The 26,470-nt window shown below is 48.1% G+C and overlaps 1 protein-coding gene across 1 annotated transcript in view; it reads left to right on the top strand.

Moving 5' to 3' along the window:
* Positions 1-2,127: 2,127 nt before the first annotated feature.
* Positions 2,128-26,470, top strand: part of LOC310922180 (glypican-4-like) — a gene marked incomplete at its 5' end in the record, with an annotated part of 132,356 nt that continues 108,013 nt past the window's right edge. The window contains 2 exon segments of the mRNA XM_083882595.1: positions 2,128-2,204; positions 2,206-2,483. Of these exon segments, the coding sequence (XP_083738721.1) occupies positions 2,128-2,204; positions 2,206-2,483 (355 nt within the window).

Below are 26,470 nucleotides of genomic sequence, written 5' to 3'. Positions count from 1 at the left end.
TCCATCTTTTTCTCCTGAGAAAGGGAAATTGCTCAAGCAGTTTGGGATGAGGGGGCTGGGGAGGGTCTGCCAGATGTACAAAAATGCTGGAGAAAGCAAAAAACTCAGAGAAAAAAATTCTCTTTTGAGAGAGGCTACTTTTCTATTCCTTAAAAAAAGAAAAAAAGAAGAAAAAGAGTTTTTCATGAAAATTTTCAAGCAGTTCCATTGTTTTGCTTCAGCCTTTGATTTAACTACTTGAGCAAGTATTTGACAAACCCCTCCGTGTTTTTCAGGAGGTTTCTTAAATCCCACCGAGGTATGGGATTATGAGAAACAACAAATGGCAAGCTGTCTCTAACCCCACAGACTTTTTCACTCTCATTTTCTCTCTCACTTTGGAATAAAAAATGCAGTGCTCCCTGCTGAGTTCTCTTTAAAATTCACATTGTCTCTTCAAATAAAGGCTAGGAGGGTGAGGTAGTGCTTTGAAAACCAGAACTCAGTCATACATTGCAGGGCCAGATCCTAGAGGATTATTCTCTCTCAGGACACTTTATAACTTCATGAGAACTTCTGGCCTGGCTCGTCTCACCAGCTTAGTGTGAGTAGCCCCAGCAGATGGCAGGATGACTGAGATCCCTACACCCCTTTCCATCAGGATGGCTGATGGAGACTTTTTAAACTATGATAAAGCAAATTCCATGGTTTTTTTTTTTTTTTTTTTTTTTTTTTCCCTATGGATGGTGTGGCCCATTTTCTGTGCAGCCAGAGGATGCTCCCTGCATCCAGGAAGAGAGAAGCCCTGCTGCAGCACGAGCCTCTCCATTGCGGCTGGCGCAGGCTGGGCTGTGGTAATGTGGTTTCCCCCTGCTTTTGGTGCAATTCGATTCGTGACTGCAGCAGCCTGTGCTGCCCCAAGGCTGTGGTGAGCTGCTAGCATCGCCACTGGAAAGCTCAGAGATGGATGAGCATCTTGTTCCTAGGAGAAGTGCCTGGCAGGACAGCATGGCTGTGCTTTGCTCTCATAGGGGAAATAAATAGTGGAGCTTTGCCTCCTGACCCACCTGGACTTTTGGTAGCAAAAGCTTGGGAGCAAGGAGGTGAAGCTGGCAACTTCCTTTGCTATTGTTTCAGCCTTTCCTTCCCCATCATGGCAATGAGAGAAATGAAGCTCATGGAGGAGCATTGTATTGTAAACTGCTGCACATTTATTTTTCTTAAATTATGCTATCACCAGGCCATTATACTGTCCTGGGGCAAATGGATCTGTGCTGAGACACAGAACTGAGCACAGACACATGGACACTGCAGCAGGACAGAGCTCCCCATGCAGCACCCGCACCAAGGGGACAAAGACACAGAGACCTCACCATGCCAGAGAGGGAGCAAGGGTTGAACAGACCCTTTAAGTGACATTGCAGCCTCGTGAAATTATGACGGTGCCTGTCATTCTTGCAATACTATGTCTGTGATTTTTCAGTAAACAGAAGCAAGGAGCAACTGTTGGACTCTGGTCCAAGGGTTCAGCAGGGTTTGTTTACATCTGTGCTGGGTTGGGGTATGGAGGAGAGTGAGTGGAGCACCTTGATGTCAGTCCTCCTGAGCCCTTTGCCCTGCTAAACTCTTGGAAACAGAAGATTGGTGGAAAAATGTCGGTTTTGACAAGTCTTTCATGCACATAGTTCAGACCTGTCACAGCGATGTCAAAATTCATCAGCATAGTGAACCTATTAAACCTGGGGCAGAGCTGAACCATCTACAGCTCCAGTTCAGGAGGCACAGCGAAGCCAGCAGTTCCAGACCTTTCGGGGAATCTCTCTCCCTCGCGGGGCACTTCGGAGCTGGCGTGGGTGGGAGCGTGGGTGCCAGGTGGGAACTCCTCAGGCCGACCGATGCCAGCCCCGGCTCCGGGCAGGGGGGGCTCGGGGTGCCCATGCCGGGGCAGAGCCGAGGCTCTCCGCGAGAGGGAGCGCCCGCGCGGGGCCAAGCGAGCGGGCAGCCCCGGGCTCCGCTCCGCCTCGCTGGGCGGGCGGATCCCAGCTCCTGATTTTCCTGGGGGTTGCAGAGGCTTGTCCCAGCCCTGCGCGATCCTGCTTGGCTGCCGCCCTCCCTGCCTCCCTCCACCTCCTCCTCCACCACCACCCCATGTGCTTCCTGCCGGGCCAAGTTCGCGGAGCGCCGCCGCACGCCGGGCCAGCGGAGCCGCAGCGGAGCGGGGCGCGGGGCAGCGGGCGCGGCTGCTGCGGGGCGCGGCGGGGCAGGCTCGGCGGAGCGCCGGCTCCAGCCTCGGGGCGCGCTCGCCCGACCCCGGCGGCCCCTGCCCGCCCGCACCATGCCGCGGCGGCGCGGCTGCCTGCCGCCCCTGCTGTGCGCGCTGGCCGCGCTCAGCCTGCCGCTGCTGCTGGCCGCCGAGCCCCGCGACAAAAGTTGCTCCGAAGTGCGGAGGCTCTACGCCGCCAAGGGCTTCAGCCAGAGCGAAGCGCCCAGCCACGAGATCAGCGGTGAGTCGCGATCGTCGCTGCCGCCTTTGTGCGCGCTCGGCCCAGCCGCGCGGGGTGCGCGCCAGGCTCCCCCCGGCCCGGCTCCCCCCGGCCCGGCTCCTCCCGGCCCGGCGCCCGGAGCTCGGCTCGGGGCGCGCTGCCCGGCTCAGCGCGATTCGGTTCGGCTCCCCGGAGCTCTGCGCCCATCCCGCGCGGAGGGTCCTGGCGCGGCTGCCCGCCCTCTGTACCGGGCAGTGCCGGGCGGGACCGCGCCTGTTGCCGGCCCCGCTCCCGACTCGGCGGCGGCGGGGCGGGTGCTCCTGCCCTTGGGTTGCTGTTCACTCCGGCGGGGAGCGGGCGGCCCGTCCCGCCCCGGTGCCCGGCTGCTGCTGGCGGAGTGACTGAGACATAGCCCTTCCTCCCTCCCTCCCTTCCTTCCCCCTTCCCTCCCCCGGGGACAGGAGTGCTCGCAGCCGGTAGTAGTAGAAAATGGTAACTAATGTGTTCGCACCCAAAACGTTTTATTCTTTTTGTTTCATCCTTCATCTCCCTCCCAGGGCCGCTGCTTTTATTTCCCCTTCTGAATGACCTACTGGACCGCATTCTCCGCGGAACAAAGGAAGTGCCTTTTTAGCTGAAATCCTCGGAGACCACCAAGGACTCCAGCTCATGCACTGCAATTTCGCACTATTTTCAACAATAACAAAAATGCATGACTGAATGGCTCAAAAATGTGGAGTGTTAGAGGCATTCATTTCGGTCTGTGACACTGTCACAACACAGACAGACCCCAAGTAAATACCTTTAGACGGCTCAGATAGAAGCTGGGGGTAATCTTTACCATTGGTGTGCCCTCCAGATATGCATACATTATCCTTTTCACTGACAAAATTAAAATCATTACAGTTGCTTGTGTTTTTCTATTGTCAGACTAATGATATGCATTTAGCCTACATCTGTTTGAATAAAATTGCAGGCGCATTTGCTTCTTCAAGAAATTTTAATGAGAAACGTCTGACTGGTTGCAGTTAAAATACTCTCTCCCCTTCACTCTGCCTGCTTTGTAAAATGGTCTCTAATAAATATTCTTGCATTTGAGTCCAGCCTTCATCAGTGCAGGATCAGAATGTGAACAGACTTCCTCTGAAGTCCAGTATTGGGAAGGCTTGACCTAGTCCTTATTTTATATATTGGTTTTTAAGATTACTTGGTGAACTTTGGAGAATGTCAGGAGTAGATCATGCTGAAAGGGCTTCCATTTGAAGCACTAAAGCTGTTTGTTTGAGAAAAGTGATGAGCAAGGTAAGATTATTTGACAAAAGAAGAGCTTTCTGCAATGACATGCTGAAAATATTGACTGGGTTATGTTGCTGTTCCAGGGGAGCAGAGTCTGTGTCTGGCCTTGCTTGGAAAGCAACAGGTCTTGCAAAGTTGAGTTTTAAATGTAATCCTGCTGTGTGGGGTATTTCAGAGAGGGTGGTGGAAGTCTTTAAAGGAGGCGTGCTGTACAGCTTTAAAGTGTGGTGTACCTGAAGTGTGAATTTAAAATTAAACCTGGAGTGGGGTGCTACACCTGCTGCAGTTTCATGTTCCCCCTGTGAATTCATGTGGCTTTGGCGTGGGTTGTGTTTAGAGGGTCCGGATCTCTCCTCTTGCCGCTCAGCTGGTGTACGCAGATGTAACCACCAGTCCTACTGCTGTTGAACTTTCTCAGAGTGCAGAACTTCACCTGCCATTGCCCCTGTGGGATCAGCACAGGGCACTGGAGTCCCATGGGCCAGGTGATAATGCTTGAGGCTGAGGTCTGGCACCAGGGTAAGAGGTCTGTGGTGTGTATTGTGTCTCCAGAAAAGAGTCACTTGCTAAAGCTTTGGTTTCAGTTGGTGTTTCAGGTGATAAGTGGTGTGTTTTCCATCAGGAGAGTAAGTGGTTTGGAAAGGCCATTACCTGGGCACCTGGCTAACGGTGGGAGCAAGATAAATGTATGTGAGGGAATGAGCCATGTGCTTGGACAAGTATCCTGTTGGGGTGATGGTGGAAACTGGTGATTTCTGCTTGGTGGCACCTCTCTGCTCACTAAACTGGTAGAGGACAGGTTGAGGAGGCTTCAGTGGGCTGAATGGAATCATGTGTGGACATATGAATTCTGATGGAATGATGGGTGGACACATGGTTGTTCATGTCTGAAGTACATCAACTTTGTTTGATTTTTGTACTGATTTGATGGATTATGCTTTATTCTCACATTCTCTTAGCAAGTTGCTTTAGATCACAGTGCAGACAGAAACTTCCTAGCATCTTTTCGCAAAGATGCCCTAAAAGCTGTGGCAAATTTGTTTCTGTAAGTGTAGTGATTTCTTTGCTGTTGAGGATTACTGATCCTACAAAATGTTGGCCTTGAATTGTCAAAGTGAAGCAGCTGTGTGGTTCAGGCAGATGTGTCCCTGCACTGGGCTATGTGACAGCAAGTAAAACTCATCCTCACTGGAAGGGCATGGGAGTCATTTGGAGTTTTATAGCATCTCACATGGATTTTTTGGCCACATTTATTTTCTTCTGGAGCAGTAGATATGCAAACTTTTTTTCTTTCAAGGAAAAGCCCATTCCAGCAGGCATTTTATCTGTATCATTGCTATTTCAGTGGCATTAAAAGGCTGCTCCTTCACCATAATTACCTAGGAGTTCACTTTAATATTTATTTAGACCAGCTTTTGGGCCTAATTAGAGTATGCATAAATAGCAGGTTATATCTTGCTGAAGTACCTAAGCATTTCTGAAAGAAGCACACAGCTGGTCAACTCACTGCTTGCTTGATAAGAGGTGTAAAATGGGTTATTTGTGGTGTGGGACACAGAGAACTTGTTTCCTTTTATGTAGCTTTGGCATTAGAGGTATAAACACAGCCTACTGCTATAAATCTGTGTGGAAGCTTTTAATAATCCGTGGCCCTTTGGTGTTGCTTTGTACCCGAGTGTTCTTCAGTGGCTGCTGCCCCTATAGCCCTGTGATGTGTGTGTGGCAAAGCTCCTGGCAGTGGTGAGATGCAATCTTGCTGCAGCTGGAGAGGTCAGTGCTTTCGTAGACCTGTTGTCTACACAGTTGGTTTGTGAAACCTGACTCCTGATAGCGTGTAGATAGTAGGTGGTGTGGGCAGAGCACCAGTCTGTAACTGCTTTTAAGATGACTTTGGAAGTTTCCCGAGGACTAGTCACATCTTGGGAAGTTCTGGGTCCCAGAGCCACTGACTTTGTTCAAACTACCCAGAATGTGTTGTTCCTTATGGATTCCGTGTGTCTCTTGAACTGTCATGGTGATGGGGCAAAACTCTCAGAGTGACTATCTGAAGGGCCTGCTTACCCTGGTTGGTCTGGTGGGGCTGCAGAATGAAATGCAAAGTGAGCTGGTGTGGTGGCATCTGGAGACCCACAGTAGGTGGCTGTGATTTAAAAAACAAAAAAAAACCCACCCAACCTTTCTTTCAAAAGGCTGCTTCTTGCCCTCAGGTGTTAAATTCCTTCCCTTTTCTTGCTAATTGGAAGAACTAGATGTTTCTTTTCCTGGATTGGAAAGGAAAAAGAAAAACATCTTGCCTGTTGGTGGAAAATGTAGCCAGGTAACTGGCAAAGTTCCTGCAGCAGTGTCATCCCTGCTCTCACTGGCACTGCTGTCCTGGCAGTGGTGGGGAGCACAGAGCAAACCTGGAGCCTGCCTTTGCAGGGAGCTGGGTGCAAGCAGCACTCTGTTCAGTCTTAGTGAAATGTTCAGTGTAATTAATCTCTGTTTAAACTAAATTAATTGAATAGCTGCATTTATTTGTGAGAGCAGTTGAGAGCAGTTTTTTTCCCCATGGCAGAGGAAATCGGTTGACCCTTGATTTTTGGACTTCTGGGACTTTGCCCAAAGTAACTGTGGGCAGGTGTGCCCTGATGTCCTGCTGCTCACTTGTCCCCAGTGTATTTATGGCTGTCAGTAGGTGCCTCGGTGTGCTGCCCTTGGTCAGTCAGGAACGCTGTTTTGTTTGCATTGCTGTTTGTTGGGGTTTAACCCCAGCCAGCAATCAAGCCTCACAGTCACTTGTTCATTTCCTTACCAAAAGGATTAGGGAGAGGACCAAAAGGGTAAAAGGTAGGAAACTTGTGGGTTGAGAAAAAGACAGTTCAACAGGGAAAGCAAAAGCTGAGCATGTAAGCAAAGTAAGGAATTCACTGTTTCCTTGGGCAGGCAGGTGTTCAGCCATCTCCAGGAGAGCAGGGCCCCATCACACATAACAGTGACTTGCGATGACAAACACCATCACTCCAAATGCCCTCCCCTTTCTCCTTCTTCCCCTCACTTTATATACTGACCATGATGTCAAATGGTCTGGAATCTCTCTCTGGTCAGTTGGGGTCACCTGTCCCAGCTGTGTCTCTTCCCAATCTCCCATGCACCTCCAACTTCCTCGCCAGCATATCAGTACAAGAAACAGAAAATACTTTGTCTGTGTGTAAGCCCTGCTCAGCAATAACAAAATTTTTTTCTGTATTATCAACTCTATGCTCAGCACAAATCCAGAACATAGTCCCATACTAATCACTGTGAAGAAAATTAACTCCAGCCAAAATCAGCCCATTGTTTTACATGTCAAGTTCAGCAAATGCTGCTTTAGTTTTTCACATGCTTCTCTTCCATGTGGCCCCTTCCAACTGAGAAACGGTTTCTGGATCCCCTCCAGGCCAGTGTTACTCGTGCTGTCTGGAACTGCTGAGGCTGTTGCAGTCAGTTTGCACGAGGCACCTCTGGACTTGCTGTGTTATGAGAAGTACCAGATTACACCTGGTCATCCTTGAGGTCTGTTTGAAGGTGTGGAGTGACTTGGCCACCAGCTGTACCTATTTGCCATGATTCCTGTCCAATGAAGGCAGTGGTCCTTGGTGGGCAGGGGGTTTTCTCCTGCCTGCAGTGTGAAGCATGTGGTTAGCAGCAACTGCTTGCAGTGGTCCGAGCTGAGTGGGAGTATCATTTTCTTTGGCAGACACTTCATAGAAAGTTCTATTTTTTCTGCCAGAATAAGCAGTCATTACATTCCATACAATTCATAGTCAAATTATTATCTATTGTTAAAATTGCCTTAATTATCAGATGTTTCCTTAGACATGTAGCTGTTTTTTAAGAGGCTGAATAGGCGTGTGTACATTGTGCAGAAGGCCTGAGCTGCACAATGTTTTCAGTACAGTTTTGTAGTTTCAGGGAGATTTTCTGTGGCTTTCGTATGTCAACAGGCTTTTTATTCATACTGAAACAGCAGCAGAGCAAGGCCAACATGACAACGAGACACTGTTTTGGGTCTCTGCATCTTCCCTCTGCCATGGTATTTCCTTGGTACCTGTGGAGCCAAGGAAGTTTAGGATGAAGTATCACTGCTGTGTGTGTGAGATGGCTCTGATGGGAGAAGGTTCCAGATGAGCATTTTCTGTCTTGGAGGTGCAGGTAGCATCTGCCCAATAGGGCTGTGACCTCTGTCAGGAGGCTGGAAAGGTCCTAGTTCCTTGAGGTGGTGGTCTGTGATCTTAGCCTGCTCTTGGCATTGGATGGTGGCTTGTGCAGACCCCACTGTCCTGGTTCTGTGCAATGGATTGCCAACCCCAGAACCTGCATGGATGGGGAAGGACTGCCAGTGCCTCACAAGAGGTGTCAGATGTGTGGTTCTCATCTCCTGTCCTCTTCACACATAGCCATTCCCATGGACTCACCATGGATTTCTGTGGATGTGCATGTGCATTGAGTTGCACAGGCTCAGTCCTTGACATCTCCTGCAGGTGTGGGCAGCACCAGGATGGAGCATCAGGATTATTCAGTCTGCTGCAAAATTCTTTGCCTCCTCCCAGAAGAGGAACAATCCTCAGGGACCTGATTTTTTTTTGGTGGGGGGAAGGAAATTCTTGCTAGTCAGAGAGGTCAGGATGTGTGTCTCCTGGTGACTTTGACTTCGACTTCGAGTGAGCTGCCAGTCCTGGTCTTCTGGGCAATAACCTCCTTGCATTCCTCACATTCCTCCTGCTTTCTCTTTCTTTTGAGATTATGAAGGTAATTTCTTTCTCCCATTGCTAAGCAATATAGTTTCCCTCTTGCTCCCTAAATTACCTTGTGTGCTCCAAGATGCCCCATGGCAAACCTCTCTGGTGCCCAGAAAGGTGCAGTTCGTGCTCTTCACTGGGGTTTGTGCATCTCAGGAAGAAATCTGCTGTGTGTATTATTTTTTTCATTGCCAAGTGTTTTAATTAAAAGAGATTACTACTTTGTTGTAGCCTGTCTTACCTGCTTCCTGGTTTGTTAAAGAAGTGTTTCATGGAAGTATTTTGCTTTTCTGGGAGAGATTTTTGTGTTTTTCTTTGCCTGTGCAGAATACATGCAGCCTGCAGAGGCTGTGGCTGAAGCACCACGTTTGTGCCAGAGAATTTTCTTGTTTACATCTTTCTGGTCCAGGAAAGGTGCTCAGATAAAAATAGTGTGTTGGGAAGAGGGGACCTGGTGAGAAAGTGTTGGAGGCTTTATGTGTGCAGAGCTGGTGACAGCCATGTGGGCTGTTGGCAGGCTTTGCCTGTGGCTGTGGTAGTTTTCTTAGGATGGTGTTTTCTGTTTGAAAATGGCTGTGGTTGGCACAATTGTCTTCCTTGCTAGTTCATGTCTTGCAGTCTGTCACCTCTCATGTCTCTGTGGGTCCTGGGAGAGGAGGGAGATGGGATGGGGTGACATTCCTTAAGGGCAGCAGTGCATCACCTCACTGGCAAAGTGCTTGAAAGGATGGAGATAGTGCTTAAAAAGTGTGTGGGGATACCAGCTGATGGGATCAATCTTAATAAGGGCTACTCGTTGATTTTAATGTGAAATTAGAACTATAGTACCTCTTTCCCAATGTAAAGCGTTGCCAGATTCCCCACCTCCCCAAAAACACTCTTAGAAATACTTTTTTTGTTGTCCATCTAAGCAGAGAAATAAAATCTGTTAGTTTCCTGTCTTTCAACTCATATTTTCTTTGGCTTACACAACCAGTGGCTGATGGACTTGGATTTGTGAGAGTTCCCTGTGAGGGACTTCTCTCTCTGCAAGCTTTGGTGTTGGAAAGGTACGTAGATGGTAGAGAGGGGCTACCCTGAGCAAAGGATTTTGAAGGAGTATTTCTCTTAATGTTTCCAATTTAGAAGCTGAGAATTGTCTGGATTTTAAGCAAATTCAGATGGGAGCAAACAATGATGAAATGTTTAAAATATGTTTGAACATTTTTGTGGGAATAGGAGCAGTTCTTATACGGCCAACGCTGCAGCTTTCGGGAGGTGAAAATATGTGGCCCTTATACATTGTCAGTATTGTTGCTGCCTTTTTTTTTTCCTTCTTTAAAAATGCTCATAGGAAATTTGCTTTGGTAATTGAGTTTCTACAGAACCACAACATCCAATAGCTGTTCCTTTCCAGGGGGTCACCCTTAGGTTGGTTTAAGTAATGTGCAGTCAGTTTAACCTCTTGTGATTTGTAGTGCTATTCTAGAAATTACTGGTGATTTGGGGTGTGTTAGAGTAACAACTTCACAGGAAAACCCCAAATGCCAGGGTGTCTGGTTTTCAGAGAGCTCTGACCGCTTGCCTTGTGAAAACCAGGCACCTCGAGGTACGTCCCTTCTTGCATCGGAAAAAGAAGTTAAAGCCTTTATGGCCCGTTGACTTTCCTTTTGAAAGAAGCTGAAATAACCCTGGGTGATTTGTTTACCTACACTGACTTATAACAGCTTGGAAGCACCATGCAGAACCTGTGCTGGATGCTCTGTGTTGGGTCACATTGCCCTGCATGGCACTGATTGAGGAGCAGCAGTGCTCTGGACCCCCAAATCCTGGGGTTTAGGGGATTTGCAAGCAGCAGAGGGCCAGTTTAAGAAATTATGAGCTGAGGCTTTAGCTTTGTAGCATTGACAGTTTGGTATAAAAAGCTCTGTGTTGCAGGCTGTGATGACGGGGTGATAAATCACTCTTGGCTGGTACTACAGGTTCTAATAATGGTGTTTTAAAAAGATTACATGGGTTTTAATACAAACTTTTTGCTTCTTTGTACTCTCCTCTAACGAGTTGAGCTTGTTTTGATTCAGCATTCTTGGAACATAAAGATGGAGCCAGGATTTTTACTGGACTGAAATGCAGTTTTTTGCTTTCCACAAACATGAGGATCTTTTTTGAGTGTCTTTATGGCCAACTGGCTGGCAGTGTCCTTGTTGCAAAGGAGCTGGCTTGTTTGTTTGTTTTAAAGGTAACTTTGCCCCATGGAAGATTAAAGAGCAAGCAACTTCACCCAGTTGTGGTGAGTGCTGCTATTGGAAAGAAATTAGTGTAGGGAGAGCCATGAAATAAGGGGGATAAATAACCTCCTGCACCTTCCTTGACTTTCCTTGGCCTATTCCCATGGGAGAGACAGAGCATTTATATGATCAAAGAAACAGGCACAATTAGAAGCCTGATGGAAAATCAGTCCCTTGCCAGCTACGTATGGGCACCCAGTTGGGCTTTGCCTTTGCTCCGAGTAGTGTGGGCTGGATTTTTTTTTTTTTTTTTTTTTTTTTTTTTTTTTTTTTTTTTTTTTTTTTTTTTGTGTACCTGCCAACCTTAGGGTTTCTAAAGTGTGGTGGCCAGCAGTCCTGGGGGAGCACAGGGTGCCTGGTGAGTCAAGGTAGTGAAGCAGTAGTGCCCATGTCCCTTTGCCTGGGCAGAGGCACTGGGAGCAGCTGGCAAACACCCGGCATGCAGATCAGGGGTCAGAGTGGTGCTGCTGTTTTAGTTTGGACTGGAGGAAAACAAACAGGCTTCCTCCTGAGTTTTGGCTCCATTTAGAGACAGAACTGAAGGTGCCATAAGGCATGCTTCTCTTCTCGGTGGGGGGAAAAATGGCTTTAATAGTGTTTGCTAACGATTCAGCGCTGTTTACATAATAATTGCGGTTTGCTTTCATTAGCTCTCATAATGAGATTGCTTTCTTCCCGTGCAATTGCTTGCTGATTCGGTTTTACATGCTCCTGCCTCCCTGAGTATGGCAGTGGGATGAGGAGGGAGGAGTGCAAGGGCTCTGTGCCTGGCCTCCCTTCCCCGGCTCCAGGCATGGAAGAAAGCTCACAACTGCTCACTGGAAAGGAGAGGAGGTGAAGGGGTTTTGTACTGCTGGGACCCAGGTGGTGGTTTGGAGCATCATGGCATCTTAGCAGAGTTGGGTTTAAATCCATTTTGCATGAGGTTCTCTCATCTTTGTACTGAAAACTCTTGGGCTTACCTGTTTGCAAGGGAGGGAATCCAGTGACCTGCTTCCACCCAGAGGAAGAAGCCAGGTCCTTTTGTCTCCCAGTTCAGCATATCAGAAACACTAATCTGTGACAGTGGATGTGCATCATGGATATTGTTTGTCTGTAGCTGCTGCAGCCTAACCTTGATGTCGTACTTGTTTCCGTTCCATGTTTAAGTAATTGTGAACGGTGGCGATGCTCTCCAGGCTGCAAGTGCCTGCCTCCTGCAGCACCCAGCCGCTGTGCCAAGGAGCTGCTGTGAGTGCCAGGGGATAACACCCACTGCTGAGCTCTTTTAAATTAATAATGTCACTAGGAGGAAAATACAATAGTGTGAGTGCTACCTTTTGAGAAGGTAAGGCTGGCTCTTGTTTGGTTGGGTGGGTTTTTTTCCTTTGTAACATAGTAGTGGGTGCATGAGGGTTTCAGAGCAGCCAAGTTCTAGCAGGCAAGACATGGCTGACCCTGGCACAGCACTGGGCTGGAGCAGAATGGGTCCCCGTGGAGCAGTGGGTGCTCACCCAGGGGTGCCATGGGGAATGTGGGGGTCTGTGTGTGTGGCTTTGCAGATGTCCTGGGGGATGCATGCCCTCTCCCCTTTGGCTGCAAGTGACTTTCTTTAGAAATATGTCTCAATTTGTTGCCATTGGAAAATTAAGGTCTCGACTGTTGGAGGGTCCTGAACAGAGGATGAGTTGACCTTCTTCGCCTTTGCAACACAAAACACTTTTATGGGGGGGTTGGGAAAGGCGTGACTGCTTTTGGCCAAGTGGCTTCTGCTAATTAACTTAAGCTAATTGGGGCTGGTTGAAGATCTGTGGCTTGGTGGGTAGAGGAGGCTGGAAGAGATAGGGCTCAGGGCTGCTCAGCCCTGTTGAATCCAGCCCACCAAGGGGATCCTGGTGCAGGTGCCTCGCTAGTGAAAACTCCACATTATTAAAGGCTCCTTTATACCTCTTCTTGCCGTAACTCCTGTGAGAACAGCCAGTCTTTTCAGCAGCCTTCCTTATGGGGAAAGTTTTGTGAGATGAGCAGCCTGGCTGGAACGGCACTGCTCCAAACCAGCCCTGAAGCTGCTGTTGAAGCAGTTTGGGAGTAGGTAAGGGTGCCAGGTGAGCCTGATGCTCCTGTCCAGCCTTGCCAAAACAAGGGCTGTGGGTCCCCTTGCTGCCCAACTGGCTCAGTAGAATCCTGAAAAATAGTTGTGAAAAGTAGAGGTTAATTTCTAGGTATCAAAATATGCACAAAAGGTTAAATGAGACTTCCTCCTTGTCAATGAATTAGGGCATGAAAATATTTGCATTCTTTCCTGAAAGATTTAGGAATAATTATACAGCACTCAGAGGCAAGGCATTCCCAGATAAACTTAACAACTCTATAATTTGTACTCAAGGCAGGGTTTCCTGTAAATGATAGCTTTGTTTAATTTTACAATACTGCTTCCAAATGTTTGCTGACTATGAATTGCCAGCTAAACTGAACTTGTGAATCTGGAAGAGTATTTATTTGTTTGTTATTGCAGACAGTAAGAGCTGCTGTGTTAGGCTAAAACTTGGCATCTCCTTTACAAGCTGTAGGCATCTCTCCCCAGGCAGGTTTGGTGCAGTGGGCAGCTGATGTAGGGTGTGAACAGCTTTCCAACTTCTCTGTACAAAATTCCTGAGCTTCTCTAGGATCTCCTACTGCTCTGCCTTTCTTTTTCTGGGGTTGGGAAAGGAACGCTGCAGTCGCAATGCACATACTTTGTTTCCATTACTCAAAGCTGGAGTCATGCATAGTTACAGCCAAAGACACTTCAGCAGCTCTGGGGATAACAAGGTAGCTGACAGACTGGAATGTGGATTTATCGGGGTAAAAACTGGCAAAATTTCTTATTTCTAGTTCTTTTTAAATAGGCCCTTCATGTTCCTGCTGCAAGAGCCCACTGCATGTTTAACCCCTTGTGTTCTCCCAGCTGGATCCAGGGATGAGCACTGGCACTGCCCATGTTTCTTTTGGGATTAAATTGCTCAGTCCCACATAGTTCCTAGGTGTTGTTTTTAAACTGCAAAGCTCTTTAAGAAGTGCTTTCAATGGGTTTTTATTTTAAAGTGCAAGCCTTTGCACCAGATGTCTGTCTGAGTGACCACAGAATGTAAATTTTACTGTGTGTTGCCTTTGGAATGGCAGTTTGGGAGACTACTGGGCAGTTAACATAAGCAGATTGTGCCATGAAATCTGCTTCCTTGGATTTGATTAATATTAATTTCTTTCAAAGCAAATCTCTATTGGCTCCAGTTTCATTTTGCTGTAGAGCTACTTTTACTGCGCCTTTGCTAGGACCTGGAAATACTTATATTGCTATGAGAATGTCCTGGATTTGTGAGATAAGAATGTATTCTATTTGCCATCTGTTGGAGGTGGGGGGCAGTTATCTTATCTCTTCCAAGAACAATGTCTCCCTCCGGGGAGATGTCTCCTGCTAATGGGCCATTAAGTGACTCACTGCATGACTGATAAGGTACATCATCCCATTGTGAGATGCTCCACCCAGAAGGAGGAACCAAGCATTCCTACCTGCATAAAATAAGCTTGGTCTAAGCCATCAGCCCAGTTTTTCTTCACTGGATTCCCAGAGGAACAGCCATCTTCGCTGGATTCCCAGAGAAGCAGCTTCTTCCCTGCCGGATTCCCAGAGGAGGACCAGGCCCATCTACTCTATCACCAGACCTTCACAGAGAACTATACCCTTCTACAGGATCTCTGCTTCAGCAGCATTTCATCTGCCACTGCAGGAGGCACAGCCACCATCCAACTGGACTTTTACCAACACCCTGACTCCTCAGGGTGTCAGGTTTTCTGACTGTATCAGTAGTTTTGTTTGTACTAATTACATTTGTTGTTCTTTTTTTTTATTTTAGTTTTTTCTAGTAAATAACTATTTTTCCCATTCCCATACCTTTGCCTGAGAGCTGGTTTTTTTTATTTTGAAATTGTGGTAATTCGGAGGGAGGGAGGGGGTTTACCTTTTCCACTTCACAGGAGGCTTTTGCCTTCCTTTACAGACTCCTGTCTTTTCAAACTAAGACAGATCTTGGCGCCCAACGTGGGGCTCGAGGGCATTGAAAGGAAAAAGGGAATAATAGTTTTTAAGTAATTTAATTGTGTGTACTGATATAGAAACATCTTTGAGTGTCACCATGTGGTCTAGCTTACCTTGGTTTGGGTGGCACGTGATCGTGGCTGTATTTCTCCCATTTGCAGGCCCTTATCTAGATATGGGTCCTATAACTAAGGCTACTGTGGCTGTTATCCAGTTTGGCTTATGGGTTAATAAGGTGAGGAATTCATGGATCTTTAACTTCCTCTGGAAGGCAGGTACATGGATTCAGAGCTATCATACACTAACTGTGTGTTTTTGGGGTTACCTTAATAATGGTACCTATTGTGAAGAAATGACACCAGGGGAGATTTTCTCCCAACCTTTTAACCATCTTTTTGGGTCTGCTCCACCAGTTTTTGAAGGGTTAAGATCCACTCTGAATGCTAGTGATGTCATACAATGGGTGGTGTTGTTGATATGCCTGTTATATTTAGCACTCAGAGATAAGGGAAGATTAACATGGAGAACTACCCTGACACCTGCCCCAGAGACTAGAGATGCTGCTGTTCCAGAGCCTGACCCTGCCCCACAGTCTGTCTCAGAAATGAACCACCCAGATTGGGTGGGGGTTCTGGTTAAGGAGATACGTGAGATGAGTCAGATGCTGAAGGAGTGCATTTCCCCAGCTATTGAGAAACCCTCACTTTGCCTTCAAGAGGGACAGCCAAATAGTACAGCAGTGGAACCCACAGGTGTTACAACTGTCCAGGGTCCAGCCGAACCACAAAGGCAGTCACAGCCAGCAGCAGTTGCCCCGGTAGAAACAAGGAGGTCTAAGATGAAAGCTGAGCACCCAGATAAGGATAGGAATGGAGGAACCTCACAACCCACAGGGGAGCCAGAGGTTGCAATCATCACTGAGTCCCTGAGGTACGAAAGTCTCCGTAACCTGCACAAAGACATTGTGCGACGGGGACGTGAGGCTTATACTACCTGGTTACTCCGGGTCTGGGATCTTATGGGTACAGGCGTGCAGCTGGATGGTGGTGAGGCAAGGAACTTGGGACCCTTGACCCAGGACTCAGGTATGAATCAGATTTTTGTAAGGGAGCCAGGGTCTCTTTCTCTCTGGGAGCGGCTTTTAATGAGTGTCAGAGAGAGGTTTGTCCACAGGGAAAGAATGCAGGAGCACCACCATAGGATGCGCTGGAAGACCCTTGAGGAAGGGATCCAACAGCTGAGGGAAGTAGCAATATTGGAGGTACTCTTCGGGAGGGATGGACAGCATGACAATGACCCCGACAAAGTCAGGTGCACAGGGCAAATGCTGTGGAGCCTAGCAAACCTTGGGCCATCTCAATACACCACTTTTATTGCAACAATTGATGCAGATACTAACCGAGAGACCGTGGGTTCTGTTGCCAACAAGCTGAGGAATTATGAGAGCATGATCAATGGCCCAATGCAGGCTCATATCTCAGCTGTGATTAAGGAGTTCAAAGAGGAGATGAGGGAGATGAGGGAGGAGATGAAGAAAGTTAATGCAGCCCCTGTGCGAGTTACAGGCCCCAAATTCAGTGCCCAACATTCCCCAGCTAGAGACAGAGGGTACACCCCAAGGGCCAATTTGTGGTTCTTCCTGCGTGACCATGGGGAAGACATGGGTAGGTGGGATGGGAAACCCACTTCTGTCCTGGCAGCACGGGTGCGTCAGCTCAAAGAGGGAAACTCTAACCGAGGAACTTCCACCAAGGTGAAGGTAGCCTCGACCTCCCATGACCGAGCTGCCGGGTATGATGTGTCAGATCCCCTTGAAGGAACCTCTAGTATGTATGCCCAGAAAGGGAATAATAACCAGTGTTAGAGGTGCCCTGTCTCTAGCCAGGGAGAGGCACGGGAAAACCGGATCTTCTGGACAGTGTGGATCCGATGGCCTGGCACATCAGAGCCACAAAAATATGATGCTTTAGTTGATACTGGTGCACAGTGTACTTTAATACCATCGGGACAGGTGGGGGCAGAGGCTGTTTCCATTGCTGGTGTGACAGGGGGATCTCAGCAACTGACCCTGGTGGAGGCCGAGGTGAGCCTGACCGGGAAGGAGTGGAAGAAACATTCTATTGTGACCGGCCCAGACGCTCCATGTATTCTAGGCATAGACTTTCTCCGGAACGGCTATTACAAAGACCCAAAGGGACTCAGGTGGGCTTTTGGAATAGCTGCTGTAGAGGCAGAGAACATTAAGCAGTTGAACACCTTGCCTGGATTATCAGAGAACCCGTCTGCAGTAGGACTCCTGAGGGTGGAAGAGCAACGTGTGCCAATTGCGACCTCGACAGTGCACCGCCGGCAATATCGGACAGATCGAGATGCTGTGATCCCCATCCACCGGATGATTCGTGAGCTGGAGAGCCAAGGGGTGGTCAGCAAAACTCACTCACCCTTCAACAGCCCCATCTGGCCTGTGCGCAAATCCGACAGAGAATGGAGATTGACTGTGGACTACCGTGGCTTGAATGAAGTGACTCCACCGCTGAGCGCTGCCGTGCCGGACATGCTGGAACTCCAGTACGAGCTGGAGTCCAAAGCAGCAAAGTGGTATGCCACTATTGACATTGCTAACGCGTTTTTCTCCATTCCTCTGGCAGCAGAATGCAGGCCTCAGTTTGCTTTCACGTGGAGAGGTGTGCAGTACACCTGGAACCGACTGCCCCAGGGGTGGAAACACAGCCCCACCATCTGCCATGGACTGATCCAGACTGCACTGGAAAAGGGTGAGGCTCCAGAACACCTGCAATACATCGATGACATCATTGTGTGGGGGAGCACAGTGGCAGAGGTGTTTGAGAAAGGAGAAAAAATCATCCAGATTCTCCTGAAAGCCGGTTTCGCCATTAAGAAGAGCAAAGTCAAAGGACCTGCCCGAGAGATCCAGTTCCTTGGAGTGAAATGGCAAGATGGACGCCGCCAGATTCCCACTGAGGTCATCAACAAGATCACGGCGATGTCTCCACCGACCAGCAAAAAGGAAACACAAGCTTTCCTGGGTGCCATAGGATTTTGGAGAATGCACATTCCCGAGTATAGCCAGATTGTGAGCCCTCTCTACCTGGTTACCCGCAAGAAGAACGATTTCCACTGGGGCCCTGAACAGCAGCAAGCCTTCACCCAGATCAAGCAGGAGATTGCTCATGCGGTAGCCCTTGGCCCAGTCAGGACGGGACCAGAGGTGAAGAACGTGCTCTACTCTGCAGCCGGGAACAATGGCTTGTCCTGGAGCCTTTGGCAGAAGGTGCCTGGTGAGACTCGAGGCCGACCCTTGGGATTCTGGAGCCGAGGTTACAGAGGGTCCGAAGCCAACTACACCCCAACAGAGAAAGAAATCTTGGCTGCCTATGAAGGAGTTCAAGCCGCCTCGGAGGTGATTGGCACGGAAGCACAACTCCTCCTGGCACCCCGACTCCCGGTGCTGGGCTGGATGTTCAAAGGAAAGGTTCCCACTACCCACCATGCCACTGATGCTACATGGAGCAAATGGATTGCCCTTATCACCCAGCGTGCCCGTATTGGAAATCCGAATCGCCCTGGGATTTTGGAGATAATTACGAACTGGCCGGAAGGTGAAAACTTCGGTCTCACTGATGATGAGGAACAGGAACAAGTGACAAGGGCTGAAGAAGCGCCACCATATAACCAACTACCAGCAGAGGAAACATGCTACGCTCTTTTCACTGACGGTTCTTGTCGCATCGTAGGGATAAACCGAAAGTGGAAAGCAGCCGTATGGAGCCCCACACGACAGGTTGCACAGGCTACCGAAGGAGAAGGTGGATCGAGCCAACTCGCTGAGCTCAAGGCTGTTCAGCTGGCCCTGGACATTGCTGAAAGGGAGAAGTGGCCAAGGCTCTACCTTTACACCGATTCGTGGATGGTAGCCAATGCTCTGTGGGGGTGGCTGGGAAGGTGGAGAAAGGCCAACTGGCAGCGCAGAGGAAAACCCATCTGGGCTGCTGATATATGGAAAGACATTGCCTCTCGGGTGGAGAAACTAACAGTGAAAGTCCGTCATGTAGATGCCCATGTCCCCAAAAGTCGGGCTAGTGAGGAGCACCGAAACAACGAGCAAGTAGATCAGGCAGCAAGAATAGAGGTGTCAAAGATAGACCTAGATTGGCACCATAAGGGGGAGTTGTTCCTGGCTCGATGGGCCCATGATGCGTCAGGTCATCAGGGCAGAGATGCCACCTACAAGTGGGCACGAGACCGAGGGGTGGACCTAACCATGGACAGCATTTCTCAGGTTATCCATGACTGTGAGACGTGTGCTGCCATCAAACAGGCCAAGCGGGTGAAGCCCCTATGGTATGGTGGACGGTGGTCCAAGTACAAGTATGGGGAGGCCTGGCAGATAGACTACATCACACTGCCCCAGACACGCCAAGGCAAGCGCTACGTGCTGACCATGGTAGAAGCCACCACTGGATGGCTGGAGACCTACCCTGTGCCTCATGCCACCGCCCGGAACACCATCTTAGGCCTGGAAAAGCAAGTCCTGTGGAGACATGGCACCCCTGAGAGAATAGAGTCGGACAACGGAACCCATTTCAAGAACGGCCTTATCAACACCTGGGCCAGAGAACATGGTATCGAATGGATATATCATATTCCCTATCATGCTCCAGCTGCCGGCAAAGTTGAACGGTGCAACGGACTCCTTAAGACCACCCTGAAGGCACTTGGTGGTGGAACTTTTAGAAACTGGGAAATGAACCTGGCAAAAGCAACCTGGATGGTCAACACCCGAGGGTCCATCAATCGAGCTGGTCCTGCCCAGTCTGAACCCGTGCACACAGTAGATGGAGATAAAGTCCCTGTGGTACATATGAAAGGTATTTTAGGAAAAACTGTTTGGATTAATCCCACCTCAGGCAAAGACAAACCCATCCGTGGGATTGTTTTTGCTCAAGGACCTGGTTATACTTGGTGGGTAATGCAGAAAGATGGAGAAACCCGCTGTGTACCACAAGGAAACCTAGTCTTAAGTGAGAAATGGGTGTAAGATTTCATTGTGATGCAGATGGAAATAGAATAAGGGGTGGATAATGTCCTGGATTTGTGAGATAAGAATGTATTCTATTTGCCATCTGTTGGAGGTGGGGGGCAGTTATCTTATCTCTTCCAAGAACAATGTCTCCCTCCGGGGAGATGTCTCCTGCTAATGGGCCATTAAGTGACTCACTGCATGACTGATAAGGTACATCATCCCATTGTGAGATGCTCCACCCAGAAGGAGGAACCAAGCATTCCTACCTGCATAAAATAAGCTTGGTCTAAGCCATCAGCCCAGTTTTTCTTCACTGGATTCCCAGAGGAACAGCCATCTTCGCTGGATTCCCAGAGAAGCAGCTTCTTCCCTGCCGGATTCCCAGAGGAGGACCAGGCCCATCTACTCTATCACCAGACCTTCACAGAGAACTATACCCTTCTACAGGATCTCTGCTTCAGCAGCATTTCATCTGCCACTGCAGGAGGCACAGCCACCATCCAACTGGACTTTTACCAACACCCTGACTCCTCAGGGTGTCAGGTTTTCTGACTGTATCAGTAGTTTTGTTTGTACTAATTACATTTGTTGTTCTTTTTTTTTATTTTAGTTTTTTCTAGTAAATAACTATTATTCCCATTCCCATACCTTTGCCTGAGAGCTGGTTTTTTTTATTTTGAAATTGTGGTAATTCGGAGGGAGGGAGGGGGTTTACCTTTTCCACTTCACAGGAGGCTTTTGCCTTCCTTTACAGACTCCTGTCTTTTCAAACTAAGACAGAGAAATAGGTCATATTCAGCTCCATGGATTTTCAGTTATATATATATATAATAATATTGCAAGACATCAAGCAATTTCTTTTTGGGGAAACAAGTTATGGCAGGAGCACACTTGGAAGTTAGATTAAGTGAAATCCCTCAATTACAGGAGGGAGGTTCAGAAGACAAGTCAGGCAGTTTAGGGAAGGAGTTTCAAGTTAAATTCTAACCTTTCCCAGTCTTCTGTGAACAGTGATGCAGCAAGACCTGCCTGGAGCCAGCCCAGTGCTGAAGCCTGGGGTGAGGGCTCTGACGTGGCCATCTGCAGGGTGGAGGGATTTGGAGCTGGTGGTTGTGCCTGTGGTTGAGAGTCTCCACTGTCTGAGAATGAAGAGAATTTCACTTTTTATTGGAAAAGGAAAGAATTGCTCAAGGATTGCAAAAACCTTTGCTTTGGAAGAAATGTCATTGTTTGAAAATAGCACAAGAGCACGAGGGGAGCTGTCCCTAAGCCTGTGGCAGTCTTGGAAATCTTCTTTCCTGGAAGCTCAAGTGAAGCTTCAAGGCCTAAGTGTTAGCTTGGAATTTTGTCCAAGGGTGTCCAGACTGGAGGGCTATACTTCTCCCATTCCTGCCTCTTTCTTTAGTGGTGTAAGCATGGGGAACTTTATTTATATTGTTTTTTAGTTTTCTATTTTAAGCAGGAGGGATAGAGTTTAGAAAGGAAAGTAAGTCTTGGCTTTTGGACAGAAACACTGATGAGGTGGTGGCCAGCACTTGGTCTCTCATGGAATAGTTGCTGGCTCCTGGTTTTCTGCCCTCTCTGTCCTTTCTGCTCCCTGCATTTTTCTCCTCGGCTGAGCCCCAGGCACATGGATTTGAACCAGCATGGCCATCACCGCTTTGCTGCAGGCCCTTGTCTGGGTGCTGCTTGGCCTGTTTTGTCTGGGTGCATCCCCAGGACAGGTCCATCCCCACAGTGAGAAGCTGCTCTGGTCACAACACAGTCATCCACTGGAGACACCCAGCACACATGGATTTGCCACAGAGGGCAGCCTTCCTGCCAAAGCCTTGTCTCAACTCTGCCAGGATCTCCCCATGTGTAGCTGGCGGGTTGCTCGGTGCCTCCCCATTGCAGGGGCTTCCCATCGCTCCTCCAGGCTTTTTTTAGCTGTAAACTTTATTTCATAGAGTATTTTTGCTGACGGAAGGTGCTAGGACACAGCAGTGTCCGTGGGGAGGGAGTGGAGCTCCTCTTCCTGCTTCAGAAAGACTAACAACTAGTAAATCCATCCCATCCTTCTAATCAGCCATCCCCCTCCCTGGGGCCCACAGTGCCAGGGCTGTTCACCTTCCTGCTGGTGGATGTTGATGGTCCCACCTGGGAGGTGGATGGTAAAGGTCCTGTTTGCACTCCCTACTCCCCCCAGGTTGCTCAGGGCTGTGCTTAAGAAGACAAAATAAACCCCTTCACTGCCTGCCAGCAAAACCTCAATGCAATTGTCCCCTGGTGCAGTTGGGTGCTGTAAGCCCAGTATGTTGTTTTCCCATCTCACCAAAGCTGTTTGCACAAACCCAGCTGCTCTTCAAGACAGGGGTTCAAAGTTGGGGTCTCCAGGTGGACAGTCTACGCAACACCAGGGCTGAGGTGTCTCCCAAACTTGCTTTTTCCAAAATACCTAAGAAAACATTACCCTGTGCCATGTTCCCATGTGGAGCAGCAATGAGAAGGCGCATGCTTACACTGTGAAATATGTTTGGGAGGAGGGTAGGGAACTTGAAAACTTTAATTTTCAAAGGTTGAAGTGACCTCCTGCACTCCTGTTGTCATCTGGGATGCTGCTGTCCCTCCTGGTAGGCATTTGCTCAAACAAAGGTGGTAGCACAGAAATTGGCTTGGGAATTGTTGCAGAGATGTTGGGATTTATCTGTGCTGTGGTGAGGAGGAGGAGTCCCTATGTGAAGCTGGCAGCAGATAAGGCTGGCGTTCACAGCTGCACCAAGGAGAGCGGCAAAGATAGGGCATTCTGGAGAGGGGGAGAAGGAGGAATTTTTAATTTTGTGATATCTTTATCTTAATCCTTTCTCCCCTCTCTTCCACCCTCCTTCTCGCCTCATCCAGGGTAGGTTAAACTACTCAGCCTCGCCTTTTCCACAAACACTGGCAGGCTGGTGGTTCCAGACCTGGGAATACATTGAGAGTCTATTTCAGCAGCGGGATGGGTTTTTGGACGTAGGTGGTGTTGTGCTAGCAGAACACAGTGCAGTGCTTGTGTGAGTTGGGTGGCTTCTGCAATGGATACCTGGTTGTTGGAAAAGTAACACTTGGTAGTAGTAGCAGTCAAGGGCTTAAAAGCATGCTTTTCAGGTCAAAAAATCTTATTTACAAACTCAGCTGTGGTCTTAACTCTGAGGTGTTTTGTCCAAGGAGAGATAAAGCAGGGAGGTTGGAGATGTAGGGGATGGTTCTGAACGTCACCGGAGCACAGGCTGTGCTCCTGTGCCATTGCTGCTGCTCCCTGGATGAGGAGACAGTGACCCTACTATTGGGATCTCTGGGCAAATATCCTGCCCTGTGCATAGGATTGGTTCCTTTTGCCTCTCCAGGCACCATCCCTTTATTTTTTTTTTTTTTTTTTTGTTTGGTTTTTTTTTTTTTTTTTTTTTGGGGGGGGGGGATTGAACCTGGAGCTGTGCCTCTAGCTGGAGGGAGGATTTCCACTGACACTCTCCCTCTGTATGGTGGCCCAGTTTCAGGGAGTTTCAAAAGTCTTGGGCAAGTTGCACCTTGGGTTTTTGGCACTGGATGTCCCCTGCCTCCTGTTGTGCTGCTTATTTACCTTTCTCTGTGTGTTGCTTCAGCCTTGGCCATGTGCGTTTCTGGAGGTTTGTCTTATTTACATGAACAGTTCTCAGAAAGTACAGTTGAAAAGCAGCTTTTTTTTTTCCTGGGAGCAGCCAGGAACCACTAGCGTGTGATCTTTGTGTATAAAGTTGCCTTTCTCTGATTATAAAGTGTCCCTAGGATGGATGTGCAGTGGACCTGTTTAGATTTAAACTTGACCCACCTCCTCATTTTCAGTGCTGGCATCCCCTTTGAGCAATGTGTTCTTTCCTGCTTTTTGCAGTAATGCATGATGTGAGTTTTTTAACCTTTAAATTGGAAAGTCCTATCAAATTGTGGTGTCCTGCTCTAGGCAGCAGTGTATGATTTTGTTTTTAATGATTTTTTTTTTTTTTTTTTTTTCCGATGCAATATCAGATACACAGATTGCTTGTTAGTTTCCCATGTAGCCTTTCTTATGATGGCCTGGTAAGCCAAAATAGCCTGATAGGCACAGAGAGCCTATTGCATGTCCCAATTAGCCCCTGGGAGCTCTGACTGAGGGAGGGGATGAGCTGGGAAGCACAGATCTGTGCCTTGGTCCTGCATCTGCAGTGGAAGAGCTGCTGCAAGATCAAGCTCTGCTGGCTATCCCTCCCAGAGCCCTTCATCTGGGCTTGTTTCCCCAACCCTGCTTTGCATCAGATTGATGTGAGCTAATTATTTTTGAAACCCCTTTAATTGGTGGCTCTTCCTGGTCCAGCTGTTTGTACAGTCATGAGCAGAGTGAAGACCTGGGGCAGAGCAGCATCACCTTTCTTCCCTGGAAGGCAGGCTGGATCAAGGGGTTGACAGCATCCCTGGGGTCATTGATGAAGCAAGAAAGGCCTTTGTGTGGTTTTGTGGGCAAGGCTGGAAAATGCAGCATTCTAGAAGCTTGCTGCTTTACTGGGTGTTCATAGTGTGCAGCTGTGTACTGAGATGTAGCATGGGTTCCTCAAAATTGAGTTGTGGTTGTGATGCTCTGGAGAAGCATTTCTGGGGTGATGACAGTGGTTCCTCCAGACTCCTGGAAAGCTGCTCTGCAGTGGAACTGCTCAGCTAGAATATTTGCCTCCAAACTGGCTCATTGTGGAAGGGGCATTGCCTGTGTCTGGGCTGAGAAGCTCACCCTGTGCTGAGCTAAACTGAGGGGACAACCAGGGAGCTGGAATTGTAGAGCAGCAAAAGTGCTCGGCCTTTCCTCTGGTGCCAAAACAGTCTCCATGTTGCTATGAAAATATCTTGTGGAAAACTTTACACTTAGAACCAAAGTCTCATTTATGTCTGTCCAGGACCTACTCTTGGACGGAATTTTATTTTCTAAGCAAATGAGACTTTCTGGTCCTTGAGGTGGTGGAAATAACTGCTCCACCAGCTTGCAGCCCACCCACCCTCAGGGGTCTGGGAGACGGTGGGGGGTTTTGGCAGAGGAGATGGTTTGTTCAGCAGGAGCAGTGTAGGGCTTGAGTGGGGCAGTGGGCAGTTTGTGAGCCCTCTAAAAACTCGGTTTTCAGGGGACCACAGCTCCCCATATTGCAACCTTCAGGGTACTGCTGTGCTCCCACAGACCCCTCCAGTTGCCCCCCCAGACTGCAGACTGCAAACTGAATATGAAATGCTTAATAGGAACCAAACTGCCTTGAAAAATGTGTGGATGCAAAATTAATTTGAAAAATCTGGCCTTTTGTGTATTTGCTTTCTGGAGTCTTTTAACCTGCTCTAAGTTCTTATGTTATCTGCACTGTTACTCTGCTTAGCATACTCTTCAAGCAGGAGAAGGGCTTATTAATGTGGGTTTTTACATAGATAAATGTGGTTGTGAAGTACTATTGACACATGGAAATGTTGGTGGATGCTTAGAGAAGGATCAGCTGCTTTGTGAGAGCTCTGTGCCAGTTCCCTCGTTCGAATAAAGTTACGAAACCCAGTTGTAACAAAGCATGTTGTAAAAAAAAAAAAAACCAACAACATATTTCTGTGGCTTGCAAAGAAGAAAAATCAAACCCAAAACCACACACACCCCCTCCTTAGTAAAAGTTTTGCACAGATAGGAAACAAAGGCATCAGCATTTGCTTGTCAGAGCTAATAAAGTTTGCTTGGATCTTAATTTTTCTGCTTGATTTCACAAAGTAATTGAAACTTCCTTTTTACTGCAAGCCCTTTCCCCCCCTCCTTTTCCCTCTTTTTAAAAATATTCTTAAAAGATCATCTTTTGGTTAGTGAGTTGATGGAATTTTGCTCAGGGGGCAGGTGCAGTTTGAGTGTACTTTGCAACTGGTCAGTCAAAGCTTATAGGACAAATTACTTGTGTCTGCAAGTCATTCCTCCAAGTTGAAAACCACCTAGAACAAATAAACCTTGAACTACAGGTTTTATAGGAGCTTTTAAGCATGTAAGTGAGGCTTTTGTAATCGCAGTGATCTGATAAAACCTTAAAAACCAGGGTTCCCATAAAGAAAATAGTTCCACTTGAGGTGATAAAAGCCACATCTGGTGAACTTTGCTTGCTACCTCCTGATGACCTGTGAAACAGCAAATAGTCCCCACTACAGAGGAATGGACAACTATTGGTACCATATCCTTGTCATGGAGGGGATGCACCAAAAAAAAGTTGATTTAAGAGCAAAACAAACAGCCTTTGAAGAAGGAGCCTCTTCTGGCTCATCCTCTAACTCACATTTGATATTCCATGACTATGGTGTCTTGCTGCTTCCCTCCCGGCCGACACGGCTCAGGGAGATTCAGAGGTTAGAATAAGGAGGGGCCTGTGTAATTGAAAGCAAACAAACAGCTAAGACAAAGAAAGAAACATAAAACAGGAAATCCAAAGCCACAAATACAAAACAGACTTTCCAGATTGATTAGTTCAAATTTGTTTATCTGAAGTCCCAAAAGTTTGCGTTGTCACTCTTTTGAGGTGTCTCTCCAATTTGGCAATATGTTGACCATGTGTTTGCAGATC

This window comes from Zosterops lateralis (genome assembly GCF_965231275.1).
Source record: "Zosterops lateralis genome assembly, chromosome: W".
NCBI classification, from domain to species: domain Eukaryota; kingdom Metazoa; phylum Chordata; class Aves; order Passeriformes; family Zosteropidae; genus Zosterops; species Zosterops lateralis.
This window is presented reverse-complemented; position numbering and strand designations above follow the sequence as displayed.